Below are 14,400 nucleotides of genomic sequence, written 5' to 3' on the forward strand. Positions count from 1 at the left end.
AGGCACTTACTGGGGCTCAGAAAAAACTCCGTCAGCCTTCGGAAGCAGCTCGTGTTACTAGACTGTCCATCTTCCATGTCGGAGCCGGAGAGCAGCGGGGCCGCGGCGGCGAGGGCGAAGCCGGCGCCTCGGGGCCGCCGCGGGGTCCGGCCGCCGCCGCCGCCTGCGTTGGGGCCGAGGCCGGGATCCGCGCCGTCCCCGCCGGCGCCCGGGAAGCTGGGGGAGCCCGCGTGGCGCGCGGCCGGGCGGAGCGGGAGTCGGGGCAGCGGCGGCGGCGGCCGGGGCCCGGCGCGGGCTGGGAGCAGCAGACCCAGGAGCGCAGGGAAGAGGAAGAGCCTCCGCCGCCCGCCGCCGCTGCCACCGCCGCCGCGGGGACTACTGCCGGGGGGGACGCTCAAGGGAGCCGCCTCCTGTCCTCCGCCGCCGCCAGCATCGCAGCCGCCTCCTCGAGCCGCCGCCGCCGCTGCGCCCTCCCTTCCTGGGAGCCGCACGGGGAGGTGAAAGGCATATGAGGAGGGGACAAGGGAAGGAGGGGGCCGCGGGGGCGGCGGCCAGAAGTAAAACGAAGATGGAGAGGGGGAGGGGACAGGGGAGGAGAAGGCGAGCGCACAGGGAGCGCGGGCCGGGACCCAGCCGCCGCCGCCGCCGCCGGGCGCAGACTGGGCGCCGGAGCCCCCCGCGGGGCTGGCGCGGCCTGCACAGGAGGGGGGCGCGCGCGGGGGCGCGGCGCGCTCGGCCGGACCGCGGCCAGGCCGCTCAGGGGCCGGGCCCGGGCCCGCCGCGCTCCCCCCGCCGGCCGCGCTGCGCCGGGGCTCCGGGCGGAGTTTGCCGGAGCCGGAGCTGGGCTGGTCCCCGGCCGCTGGTAGGGGGGCCTGGGGGCGGGGAGCGAGCGGCTCTTCGGGGCTGGCCATGACCCTCCTCCTCCGCCTGGCCTCCGCGGGCTCCGCCCCCGCAAGACCTGCCCTCCTCGGCCGGTCCGCCGAGCGTCGAACCCGAGCTTCTCTCTCCTGTCTTCCGCGCCCCTCGCGGCCCAATCTTCACATCGTGTTTCCCTTTGGGTGCGGGAGGGCCTGGGGCCGCGGCGTGTCCCGGGCGGCGCCGCCTGGCTGCTGGCTGGCGCGCACAATCGGCGTGCACCCGGCCGGGGCGCGGGGCTGCGGAGTCGCTGCTTGCGAGCGCGGTGTGGTTTGTGCGCGCTCCGGAGGCTGAGTCTGGGCCGCTGCTCCAAAGCAGCGGAGAAAAGCGCCGCAATGCCGCTGCCCGTGGAGGCGGCGGCGGCGGCAGAAGACGCCCACTGGCGGAGCGAGCGCTCCCCACGCCGCCGCGGTCCGCGCCCACGTAGCGCGCCCCGTGGCTCCTCGGCCCCTCGGCGCAGGCCCCCACACCACGCGGCCCTCTGCGGACGGCGTGCACCTGGGCCGGGCAGGCCGGGCGGAGGACGCCGGCGGCTGTGCAGGGCGTTGTCGCCTCTGTGCCTGCCGTTCTGGAGTCTAAACCCGCAGCCTGGCAGCTGCTGCAGCTGTGCACTGCTGGGCGAGCCACATCTGTGTCCCTTGTCCGAGCCAGGGAACCCTCCCTTGGTGGGCCAGCGCTCCAACCGAGCTGTGCTTTGAGCTCCTCGAGGTTTGGGTTGAGGTTTTAATCACCATGCAGTGTTTCCAATAAACTCAGGTTTGGGCAGCGAGTCCATCCCAGCAGTCCCTTGTGGGTCCATCCACCCCCTTTACAAGGCGCTTCCTGTGCGTGGCCCAGTTTGCCTTGTGATGTCAGAGATTGGAAAGGGCAAACTAGGGCTCAAAAGAGAGAGACTGTGAGACCCGGTCCCCAAAGCCCTGAGGACCACACCATCCCGAGTGAATCTCTCAGGCAACCACGCCCCTTCTTTTCCCAACCTGAAACCCAGACAATTGCTTCTAGGGGGGAATGTGCCGCCCAAAGGGCTCGAAAAACGAGGAGCCGCCAGAAGTTTGGAAGTTGGAACTCCGGAGCGCATAGAGGCGCAGGTGTCCGTGTGCCGGCGGGCGCGCGCGCAGGCGGGGCCTCTACCGCTCGCCGGATTCGAGCGGAGAGCGGCGGGCCTCCTGTCCCGCAGTGGAACGGGCTGCCTGGACTCCGCGAGCTGGCTCACCTCCCCAGCAGTGGAGCGCGCGCGCCGGAGCCCAGATCGAGGAAAGGGCTAGGCTGTGACCAGAGCCTGCGGTGTGCGCCTTGGTACCGCCGCTGCGCGGAGGGAGGGTTTGGGGCCCCGGGGGTGTGCCAGGTCCTGGCGGCTGATTCTTGCCCTCCACGTTATGTTCTCTCTGACCAGTTCTCAGGTGTTTTTATTGTGAAGTTTGGTCCAGATTCCTCCCTAGTCTGTGCTTTTCCCAACTCCATTCAAACACCCCGAGGTGGAAATGGGCATCTTTGTATTTGTATTTGAAGCACGCTGGGCAGGTGAGGCACCCAGGACGCAGCGAGGCCCTCTGCCCGCAGTGAAGACCGAGGCGTTCCAGTAATTGGCAGGTGCGCTCCGAGCTCCGACTGCGAGGGGAAGGAGCGCTCGCCCTGGCACTCGCGGATCGCAATCCCTAAACTTGCGGAATGAGAAAATGATCCCTGCGCCCTTACCTTATTCAGAGGGGATTTTGCAGTTTTGCTTTGTATTGGGAGGGGGGGCGGCGGCGCAGGAAACAACAAGAACCACCAAGCTAAGTTGTCTGGTCTGCTTGCTACAGCCTTCAGGCGGTCACTCCTGGGGGGTGTACAACCGACACAACTTTCTTCTGAAAGTCGCTGGTCCACGCCGGCTGCGGCCCCCCCCCCCCCCGGCGCGCGCAGCGGCATATCAGCGGCTTGGCCCGCGCTCTTGGGGAGGACGTGTTTCTCCTCCGAGTGTCCACCGTTCATTTCTTTATGCGCGAAATGTTTCTTCTTGTCCTTTAAGCTTTCTTCGCTGTCTTTTTTTGGAGACATTCAAGCGGCTTGCCAGCTACAAATAAATTTACATGCGACTTGAATATAAGCCTTCATACCTGCGCAGGGAGGGAAGCAGCCAATATTTGCTCTCTGAGTCTGTTAAATCAGGATGCGAACCGTAGTTTACATTAAACCTTTTCTGGAATCAAATCTCTATTGTTTCGTGCTTCTTTTCTTCAAATGTTTGATGGGAGGGCACACATGTCCTGGATAAATTAAAAACAAAACGCATGACAACGGAAAAGTTACCCGTGGAGGAGGTGTTTGTGGATAATTCATGGCATTTGTTAAGTGTGCTCCCTGCTGGGTCCCGGGGTCCACTTCTGTTCGTATAAGTGCCTTGGGCACTCGTCCGCTGGTCCTCTCTTCGGAAATATTGTTCAGGGAAAGATTTTCATACAGACGCTCTGGACCCAAATGCTCCTCGCTCACCCCTGGGACCAGGTGTGGCAACACCTGCAGCATGTCTCTCTCGGGGATCCGGACCCTTCTCTCTGCTCTTCTGTAGCGATGTGTCAGAAAAGGGAGGCCATTCGTTACCCTGCACCTTTTATGAATAAACACACGGACCCACAGTTGAGTGAACTCTGCACCTCGAGTCGTCCCCACAAAGTTTGCAATTTAGTCAGACGTCCGACATCCTCAGATCGCAGTATAATGGAAGCAGGACCCACGACCCCCACCGTTAGGGCTGCTCTTTGTGACACAAACGACCCTCCTCATCTGGAGTTTAGAAAATGCCAGCCAACTCTGCAAAGAAGAAAAACTCAAAGAATATTGAGGGCAATGAACACCGGGTAAAAGTTCCAAGATGATGATGATTATGACTAGTAGTTCAACATTTTAAAAGAATAGAAAGCCTTTTTTCCCCTCTGCCCTTTACCAAAGAAAAAGATGGAGAAAGAATTGATATGGGTAACAAAACCTTCCAGCTAGTCTATCTATGCAACCCTAAGTATATTGGAATTCTTCCATATATTGTTCACTTTAAATCAAGTTAATTCTATATTTGTTTTTAGTATTTTATGAATAATAATTCATTTGTAGGAAGATCAAATATCTATCTGATAATTATCTAATCTAAATAATATGTTCTTAACCACATTTTAAAACAAGGGTTAAGGTGGATCCCAAGAAAATTTAAAAGGATGATTTGCCTCATCAAATTATGAAATTCCTTTATGATTTAACCATGCATCCCTGTTCACAGCCTAAGAGGGATGTTTATGATAAATGTGATTAGTATGTATTTTATAAACTCTTTGGCAAGCAAGCAAGCAGGCATGTGTCTTAATTGATTTTATTTTACAACTTTCAATATTAGTGCTTACAGCTGTAAATTTCCCATCGCTACATGATTCTTGAATAAACTGCTTTCTCTTTTAAACTGCTTGTAAACTTTCTGAAATAGAAAACACAGGTTGATTGAATGTTAAACTTGCCTAGTGATATAAAAGTCTATACAAAAGCCACATTTTCTTTATGCTGCTTTTTAATTTTTTTGTGACTTATTTAAAATAGAGTTGAATAAAACAACTCATAGACAACTGGTATTGCCCCCCAAGTATGATAGACACATGTGAGGTTTACAGGTGATTTTTAAAGTTTGATTGCTAGTAGATTTATCCACGTACCTGTCATCCAGGTGTGATGTATTGATTTGCACAAACCCTGCATGCTAATAGATCATTAATTCATGTCTGGCATGTTATAAGTGAGGTTCAGGGGCCAGGCATGCATCTTCTCCTTCTTGTGTGTCCAGAAAACCTCCTTAAATTTTCCTGAACTCCAGTCCATCCTAGCTTTGTTGTCTAGACTTTTGGAACTGATGGATTCTATCTGTGCCTATAAACAAGTTGCATTAAGACCTGTTCCTGAGAAATGTTCTGTGTGTGTAATTTGCACTGACCATTCCGTTTTAAACAGCTTGATAGTAGGGGCCATCCTACTCTTCCCATGCCTCACCTTTCACAAATGCCAGGACACAGCAGGCACTCAATGGCTGCCCCCTGCCTTTTCACCTGCACGCCAATTGATTACACACTTCTACTCGTGTTGACCTTAGCAAACTGAGGGGTGCATTCTTATAATATTGTGGTAGTCAAACCTAAAAAAAAGGAGGGGGTGTCCCTGAAGAAGACACCCTTGAAAATAGACAAAAGGTGATTTTTTAAAAAAAAAAAGCTCCTTCAGCTACACCTAATATTCCTAGATCTTAAGTTTCACTTAAATTATTTCTATGAATGCAAACAAATTTTATAAAACCAATTACCATTCTATTATGCAGGTTTTATGTTCTCAGACGACTAAAACCAGCTGCCGATTATATTATTCTTCATTTCAAACACCAAAACAGGGCTTAGTTTTCAATGAAAATATTGATAATAGGCATATGGTCGAAACATTAATATTCCAAATAAACCTTAAGTATCCATACCTTCTCAAAAGGGGGTTAAGTGTGTTTCTTGATGAAGGATAAGATCCAAACGTAAATTTTCAATAATCAAATGCACAACATTTAATTCCCTCCTGAAAATGAGCTCTGCTTAATGGCTGAGCTCAGCCCCGAGGATACTGGTGTTAAAAGCACTACCGAGGTTACATAACCAACACAGACTTCTTCTGGTAACCATGTGAGCATGAACCCTCTTATATAACATTGCCATGCTATGACACGAAAGTAAGTTTTGAAGATGCTACCATGAAAACAACTCACTTTGGAAGGCCACTGAGACTTGTAGAATGCCGAAGTCGAGTTCATTTAAAAAACAAAAAAACATGTGAATGAGAACACAACTGTGAGTTCGGGTTCAATAATCAACACCTCCACCAGATGTTTACAGGTCAGACTTATCGATTTTGTTTAGGATTGTGTTTTTTGAGTCAAGGAAAAGCAATATGAGAGAATTACACACACACACACACACCAAATTATATATAATAGGCCTAAAAGAGAGACATTTTTTCCAAAGAGAACCCAAGTCCAGTTACAGCATTTGGGGAGAATGTGGGCACGAAGGAGCATTCAGGATAAAAACGTGGTGTTTGGGAAAGGCTTGACTCAAGGTGTACGTCCTGACCCCTAGGAATGCCTCACGCACGAATAAGCGTAGAGGGTCATAAAAGGTTGCCAAAAGCCTTCCTAAGCCTCATCATGATGAGTGCCTCAGTGGCCGCTCTAAGTATCCTGTGGTCTTTGAATTGCGTGCTGTTAACGTTGTTTGGAATAAGCAGGTCTTTCTCTGTGGCTTGGAAATCTGTTTCTGGCAAACAGTATTTTATGTTGAAAACATATTTTTATAATGAGCCTTGATGTTTATACGGGGGGGGAGGGGCGGGGGTTAGGGGGAAGTCGGAGGCAGTTATGGGAAAAAGAAAAATTGTTGGCTCTTACCCATTTGTCTCAAGAATAAGAAAAAAATGGCTCTTTAATCTGAAGAAAGTATTCCTCTCTGTTCATCTCAGAAAAATAAAAAATAAAAAACAAGGCCTGGCCTGGGGCACAAGTGGGCACTCCAAGTTGTTCCGGTCTGAACTGGGAGTGGACAGGCCTTTAAGGGCAAGCGGCAGAGACCGGGTTCATTCACACGGGTGAATTGTTCTGACGTCAGGCCTTGGACTAATAAAGGCAGGTTTCTGCCTGAGCTTCTCTTCTGAGAATGCCCAGAGGGACAGAGAGCTGCAGGCAGTGCCCAGTGCCCCAGGCTGCTGACGTCCGTTATGCTGTGTGAGCCACCCTGAGCCAGGGCACATTGTTCAAGGACTGGGGTTTTCCTGCACAGAAGTCCCTCGTCCAGGCGATGTCAGCCCTCACCCCGAGCCAGGGCACGTTGTTCAAGGACTGGGGTTTTCCTGCACAGAAGTCCCTCGACCAGACGATGTCAGCCCTCCCTGCCGGCACACACATCATCTGGGGTCTGTACAACCTGTGTTACATGCGAGTTATAACTGCAACTTTGTACATTCAATCTTGTGAAATGGAATCTTCGGAGAAAAAATACTCACAGAAGCCAAAGATAAGCAAACCTGGTGGGTTTGGGGTTTGTTTGTTTGTTTTTTCAGACCCATTTGTTATCTATATCACTTGGCAGAGAGCCAGAGAGAGAAATCTGCCAGCATCTCTCAGATAACTGAAGGAAGGAGACATGGAGACAATGTATCTTCCATAACCTTTGGACACATTCATTTTGTTTGGTTCATCCCTGGAGGTCTAATAAGTTTATGTTTAAGTGTAGCACTCTGTAATATTGTGGTCACCAACAAAGGTACTGTCCAAAGAAGGAAGGAAGGAAGGAAGGAAGGAAGGAAGGAAGGAAGGAAGGGAGGGAGGGAGGGAGGGAGGGAGGGAGGGAGGGAGGGAGAGAGATAAAGAGAGAGAGAGAGAGAGAGAGAGAAAGAAAGAAAAGAAAAGAAAGTAGGATTTCCTCCCACAGAGCCCATTTGCATCCGCTTAATCCTCCTGACAGGTGAGCAGATGTTTGAAAGGGTTTCCTTGTTTCAACTACAGTAACCAGCGAGAGCAGGTGCCGGCAGTGTGCAGGGAAGCCTAGTCCCTGCACTCATTCCAGGCCTCCAGCTAGAATGTTGGGATTCACTAGCTGGTGAGAAAGTTCACTCTTCTCCTTCCCCCTCCCGCATTCCATTCTGATAGACTCTTCCCCTGGAAGCTTCGAGAAATCTCCACCCAGAAGCCTTGTGCTCCTGGCACATCGTCCTGCACTACAGCAGCAGGCGTTGGAGTTTATCCTCTGCGAGGAGGCTTGTCCTACTCAGATAACCCACCGTCATCGATCCCACTAGTGAAAAACGATTTCGTCTATCAACCCTACTTGAAAAAATATATATATCGGAAAGCCAACCGTATCTGTCCGATTGGAAATCTCCGTGATCCATCTTCCTTCTACTTTCTAACCATGACGTGTGAGGCTCAGGCTGAAGGACCCCACCGTGGCCAACGAGGCTCAGCGTGCCAACTTTGCAGAAAACACCAAAGTTATGTGACATCAGTAATCGCTTGGTGCTGCTTGCCATGCCATGTTTTTAAAGGACACGTCAGCCCAAGCCCAAGTCTGTACACGTGTGGTTGAATGGGGAAGGATGGCACCATCTGCATTTGCTAAGCTGGGCCACCTGGCAGGGACCAGGAGAGCAACCCTGTCACACAGGGATGGTCAAGGTGGCTTGTGGGAAACCAGACAGAGGAGGCCTCAGACGGGCAAGGAATGTGCGCATTCTGTGTAGACTCTATCCATCCTGTCCTTCCAGACGGTCTGAGGGTGAGAGCTTCTGGGGCTAAAATTTGATCCAAGGACTTGCATTGTATGGTGTATAGACTGGCATGCTCCGAATACAATTCTTCAATGAGTCACCAAAAAAAAAAAAAAATGCATCTGAGTGACATACGGAAAATACGGTGGCTTGAAAGATGAATGCCATTGTTCCCATCCGGCTGCTGCTTCTCCATCCAGGTGTAAATGCACTGGTGGGATTCAAATGATGTAACAACCCACTCTCGGCCCTAACGGCCGTTTTAAGTATAAAGTAACGACATACCGAAAGGCAGTTTATTATTTCATGTGTTTAATATTTAAATAAGAACACTACAGGAGGTACACAAAGCTAGGTTATGTTATAAGAGTTTTGTTTTAAAATATTAATGAAAAACTATTAAATAATACCTGACCAAACAAACAAACAAACAAACAAAAACCCAACCAGTAAAACCGTTATTTAAGATACAGTATTTCCATATTGCTTCTTGGTTGGCGTCCTCACTTACCATTTTCTTCACCTGTGGATGGAATGAAATGACTATGGCGCTTAGAATACGCTCTGATGCAGATGAACGTTAAAGAAGAGTCAGGAATGACAGTGTGTGATGTCCACGTGGGGCGGCTGCCCAGGCGCCCACCTTAGAAAGAACCTGGACGACAAGTACCATCTTAACAACCGGTTTGCCGGACTCAACAAAAAATTAGGCATCGGTTCTGCCAAACCGGTGCGAACCGGCTGAATCCCACCGCTGTGTAAGGGCCTTCCCAGGGGCCGCTAGGAAGCCTTAGGAAGCAAGACGGGAGTAACTCAGAGCAACTCATCCGATGGCAGAAGCTTAGAGATGTTCGCTTATCGGGCCTGACAGATTCTCCTCCTTGACAAAAAGAGGTGCAGTGGGATAATTAACACCATGTTAACCACGACTAACTTTCACCTCACAATCCTGTAAGTTCTGACATCATCCCCTTCATTGAACTGTAAATATTTCTCATGATGGCCGTCCCCTAATTTCTGGAGTGGCCTAGAAGGTCGCCTCGTGTATGGCGAGCTGGTCAGGTGAGAGGGGACGGGAGGGCGAGTGCGTTCTGGGGTCTCAGAACACCCCGACTCCAGGCTGGTGCATGTGTTAGGTGAGGACCAGGGCTGGGGAGGAATGTGGACAAGCACATCGAGAGGAATGGGGAGCCTTTGAGGTGCCGTGCGGAAGACGCCCACATACTGCAAAAGAGACATTGATCACACCAGCTGACAGCTCCCGTTCCACAGCCTTCTCCATAACTGGGAATTGAAACAAGGGATCATGTACCTTGCTATCTGACCCACCTTTCAGAATAGGCTACACTCAGAGGCAGATTGAGGTTGGTGGGGGCCCCAGGCGCAGAAGAAAATATTGGGCTCCTTAAAAAAGAGAGAGAGAGAGAGAGAGAGAGACAGGGAAAATAAAAATACATGTTAACCAAATTTTTAAATGAATAAAAAATATTATGTACTGTTCACATTAAAATTGCACATATGAAACCAAACTTGATGTTGTTAGAAAACAGTGTCAAGGCCCTGGCCGGTTGGCTCAGTGGTAGAGCGTCAGCCTGGCGTGTGGAAGTCCCGGGTTCGATTCCCGGCCAGGGCACACAGGAGAAGCACCCATCTGCTTCTCCACCCTTCCCCCTCTCCTTCCTCTCTGTCTCTCTCTTCCCCTCCCACAGCGAGGCTCCATTGGAGCAAAGATGGCCTGGGCACTGAGGATGGCTCCTTGGCCTCTGCCTCAGGCGCTAGAGTGGCTCTGGTCGCAACAGAGCGACGCCCCAGAGGGGCAGAGCATCGCCCCCTGGTGGGCATGCCGGGTGGATCCCGGTCGGGCGCATGCGGGAGTCTGTCCTCTTGTCTGACTGTCTCTCCCCGTTTCTAGCTTCAGAAAAATACAAAAAAAAAAAAACCCCAAAAAACAAACAAACAAACAAACAAACAAAAACCAGTGTCAAGTTGGGGTATTGTGGGGCCCTTCAGAAGCTGGGCCCAGGGTGCCCGCAGCTCAATCCACCTCTGACAATGGGCGTGGCCAGGAGCCCGTGTGGCCCTGGGACTAGCTCACAGGAGCTGTTTATGGCCTTGACCTTGGTTTTCTTCTTCCCGGAAGTAGGGACACACTGGTGGACTCACATGACCTGATGTTGGCTACAACAAAGCATCCACCGTCCATGTGTATCTTCCCTGGACCACTCTCGAAGGAAGGGGTGCGGTGAGATGCAGGAAGTGGAGTTCCACAACTGTCCCCCACCTCCTGTGTGTCAACGTAGACCTGTCACCTCAGGTGTGAGCAGAAGTGGAGGCCTTCAAAGAGTCCTGAGGACGACCGGGGGACCTCCACAGTCATGTCCTGCGGCAGGACCGGCACTAACTCACACCCAAGAAAGAACAACTCTTCTGATAACGACTTCCAAACAAGTACAAAAATCTCCCTTGAACTACCAATGTCCCTCCTTCCTGGGATGGCTCATTCTGCATGTGGACTTGGCCAGGCCACGGCCCCTGAAGGCATCCTCTCTCTTTTAGATGCCTTTTAAGTTGGTAGACTGTCCCTCTCCCTCTCTCTCTCCCTCTCTCCTTTTTTCTCCATCTCTCTCCTTCTCTCTCCCTTTTTCTCCTTATCTCCCTCTTTCTCCCCTCTCTTCCTCTCTCCCTCTGTCTTCCTCTCTCCCTCTGTCTTCCTCTCTCTCCTTCTCTCTCCCTTTTTCTCCCTCTCTTCCTCTCTCTCCTTCTCTCTCCATCTCTCTCCCTCTCTCTCTCTCTCTCCACTCTACTGACTCCTTTCCGGTTTCCCTGGAGCAGCCTGACTAATCCACTTCCCTGTGATTCCCTCTGTGTTGTCAAGCCTCTGCCTGTGTTTGCAGACCTTTCTCTTCTCTATTTCTGGGAGAGAAAAACAAAACAAAACAGCCTCTATGCTTTCTTAAGAAGCAATACTATTTGGAGATTTCCTTGTTAATTTTAAATGCAAGTTGTGAAAGCTAAAGTCCTCATAACTATTTCATCTGGATTCCAAAATCAAATTTTAAAATGACCCCCATCCCTCTTCCCCATGTCCTATCCAACTGGCCTTTCGGAAACAGTTGTGTGTTTTTTTTTTCTCTTGCGCGACAGTTTACTCTTACGTGACGCAATGCTGTGCCAACCCCGCCCCCACCCGCGTCCGCGGGCAGCATGATTCTGAAACCCTCTCAGGGTGCTAGAGCACAACCTTCACCCGCCCACACCCAGCTTCTCCCTCTCTCTCTTTCTCTCTTTGTACTAACAGTTTTCATACGTTAGCTCTTACAAAAAAAAAAAAAAAGAAAGGAAGAGAGAAAAAATCCCTTTGAACAACGAATTAGCACACCCATTGTTTTTCGCACGAGGCGGCAATCCGATGTGGGCAACAGCCCCCCAGTGAACTGTCTGTCTGTCATCCACAAGGGTGTGGACTGTTTCCTCCTCAAAGAGATTTGAAACAGCTGGCCAGACTTTTCCAGCTTCTTTTATGTAGAGGAGCGCATTTGGAGAGAGAGGCAGGAGAGAGGCTGTCTAGGAGAAGTTCTGTGGAAGTGACCCCTTGAGAGATTCTGAATCTTCCCAAGGGTATTTTGATGACAAGTATGAAAGGTACTTAAAGGATATTTAAAAAGGATGCAGCCTGCTGTCAGTTCAGGTGAGTGTGGCCCAGAGGGTCCTGTGACAGGGGCTGTGACATCGATCATCTTAGGTAGGTAGACCTAAGAGAGGGGTGAGGTACCTATATAAAAACTCATTCAGGCAGAGAACCCTGAGTTTAAACCCAGATGTTTAACCTTAATGTCTTTATGCTGTGAGTGCTAGCTTCAGCCACTAGCAGAAAAAAAAAAAAAACTAGGGCATCGCAGTTGATACCGGAAAGCTGTGAAGAACCTTCTCCCTGCCTTCCTACCAAGCCGAGGGCAGGCTATGGGATGGAAAGTTCTATCTGGAAAAGGGAAGTCTACGTTCCGAGGCCACTCTTCCATCTCCCAGCCTGTGGGGGACTGTGGGAGGGCCTCCCCTCCTCCTGTTAGAAACCCTCCAGAGACACCCTCAGAAAGCAAGGCTGAGCCCCCAAAGTTATTCATGCACGTGAATGCCAAGAGAGTACTTCAGTCTCCTTCAGGTTTAAGGGGTTCTATTTCACGGTTAGGAAAACTTACAGAGTAAAGTTGGGCCTGTGAAATTGCTGATGGTCAACTGTGTTGGCCTGTAGAGAAGGTATTCTGACTGGGTTCAGCCTCACACACAGCCAGCCAAGCCCTCTTTCCGTTTCCTTGTAAGACACAGAGCGACAAGGTCCCGTGGGTCCAGTTCAGGTTGTGGAGGAGAAAGTGGGGAAGGGGCACTTCTGGGACGCTGCCATTTTATAATTTCCATGGATACTGTTGGGTACCCATGGTAGGTACTGTTGAGTACCATTTGGTGCCTGTGATGGGTAGTGTTTAGTACCCAGAGTGGGTGTATTGAGTAGCAATGGTGGGTACCATTGAGTCTTGTTGGGTACTCACGGTGGCTACGGTTGGGTATTATTTGGTACACACTCGTGGGTTTTGTTCTTCGGTTTTTCTCTTAAGGTATATGTGATCTAGTTGGGAGAAAATGAAATTCTTTCGGGAGTAATATACAAGAGAGGGACTGAAGACCTAATATAATATTTTGCAAGTTCTAAACTTCAGCAGTGAGTTGCTGCAAAAAAAAGCCAAAAGTGATCATAGTTCAGCCGTAGTATCCTCCTCCACCGAGCAAACCAATCGCAAAGTTCTTCTTTCTCCATTTTACCAGAAGGCAGACCTCCAGCTACAATTTGAGGTGCTTCCCCTGGAGATGGGTAGCCCGCAGGTGCAATAAGAAAAATGAAAAAAGAAATGGAGTCTTGTTTACGTAAATTGACCCTTGAACCTGAGTCATAATCTGCAGGTAAGTTTTAGAGAAAGGAACCTTGGAAAATGTCCACCACTGAGGAACACGCACATATGAAAGGGCTTTTATGCGCTGATATCTTGACATTACTATGAACCTATTATTCTGAAGAATCTCAACTCTCGGATAACCTTGTAAATGACACGTGACGGTCCCGAAGAGACTACATAGACGACTTTCTGCATAAGCATAAGGCAGGCCAGTCTCCGCACCTCTGTTCATTACAACGCCTGGTTCCCAGGGCACTCCGGGGATGTGAGACTGCCTCATCCATCATGCTCAGTGATAGACATCCGCGTCTCTATCATTAACTCGGTTTCCAAGTGGAGGACGGCAACGTTCACCGCACCCAAAGCCGATCAATCGCCTGACACGTAGGTCTGTGGGTGTACAGACACAGGGCCAATTTTAAAAGAAACTTTCCAAGTTATATATTTTTTCAGTCACCAATGCTAACATAAAAAATTGTTCTGGAAAGGGGGGTGTGTGGTTGTGAGATTGTCTCTTAAAGCAGCGGGTGAGCTGGTGGTCGAAAGGATCTCTGAGAAACAGATCGCTGCACCCAGAGTTTCAGATTCAGGTCTGGGGTCAGGCTGAGGGCGTGTGTATCCGACAAGTTCCTGGGGACTCAATGTTGCTGGTCCAGTCTTACCGCGACTGCCCCTCAACACTATCGAGGGGTCTGCAGTTATTGCATACATGCCCTCCTTCCAAGACAAGCACGTCATAGAAAGGTTATGGCCAGAATCGGTGAGAAACAGTTGTGGAAAACACTCGGTATTCACCCAGTGGGCCGAGCTGCAGAACCTTATAAAAGGCGTGGTCTTTGCAGAGTCACAGCGACTGTCCACAGCGTGGGTTGGTGTTGCGAAGGCGTCTGCTGCTCCCTGATACAGGAAGTGAGCCGCTGAGAGAGGTTCACAGGGATCCTAGACCAGCCCGGTGATGCTGAGACTATCTGCATTCACGGCCATCAGCAGAATTGTTCTGGACCCGTTGTCGTGGTCAGTGGAAAGGGTCACAGCTCACAGAGCAGGGAGTGTCATTCTGGACAGTCTATGATACACAGCCGTGACGAAACCCTCTGAGTCCTTGGTCTAGTATTTGACTTGCTGAGTTCCCACCAGTCCACGGAAGCGGTCAAATTTATCTCAACACCTTATTTATTGTCACCCAGGGACATCGACAGCAAGGGTCTGGAGTCCGGCTGATGTCAGC

The 14,400-nt window shown here is 50.7% G+C and overlaps 1 protein-coding gene across 2 annotated transcripts in view; it reads right to left on the reverse strand.

The window, feature by feature from the left end:
• PDE10A (phosphodiesterase 10A) overlaps positions 1-14,400 on the reverse strand; it is a 415,008-nt gene that overhangs the window by 202,498 nt on the left and 198,110 nt on the right. The window contains exon 1 of one of the 2 annotated variants that reach the window (XM_066372809.1): positions 11-911. The exons of the other annotated variant lie outside the window; for it this stretch is intronic. Coding sequence (XP_066228906.1) covers positions 11-911 — 901 coding nt within the window. Of the gene's footprint in view, positions 1-10; positions 912-14,400 lie in introns of those variants that run through there. 2 annotated transcript variants of the gene reach the window in all.

The sequence above is a fragment of the Saccopteryx leptura genome, chromosome 3, assembly GCF_036850995.1.
Source record: "Saccopteryx leptura isolate mSacLep1 chromosome 3, mSacLep1_pri_phased_curated, whole genome shotgun sequence".
NCBI lineage: Eukaryota > Metazoa > Chordata > Mammalia > Chiroptera > Emballonuridae > Saccopteryx > Saccopteryx leptura.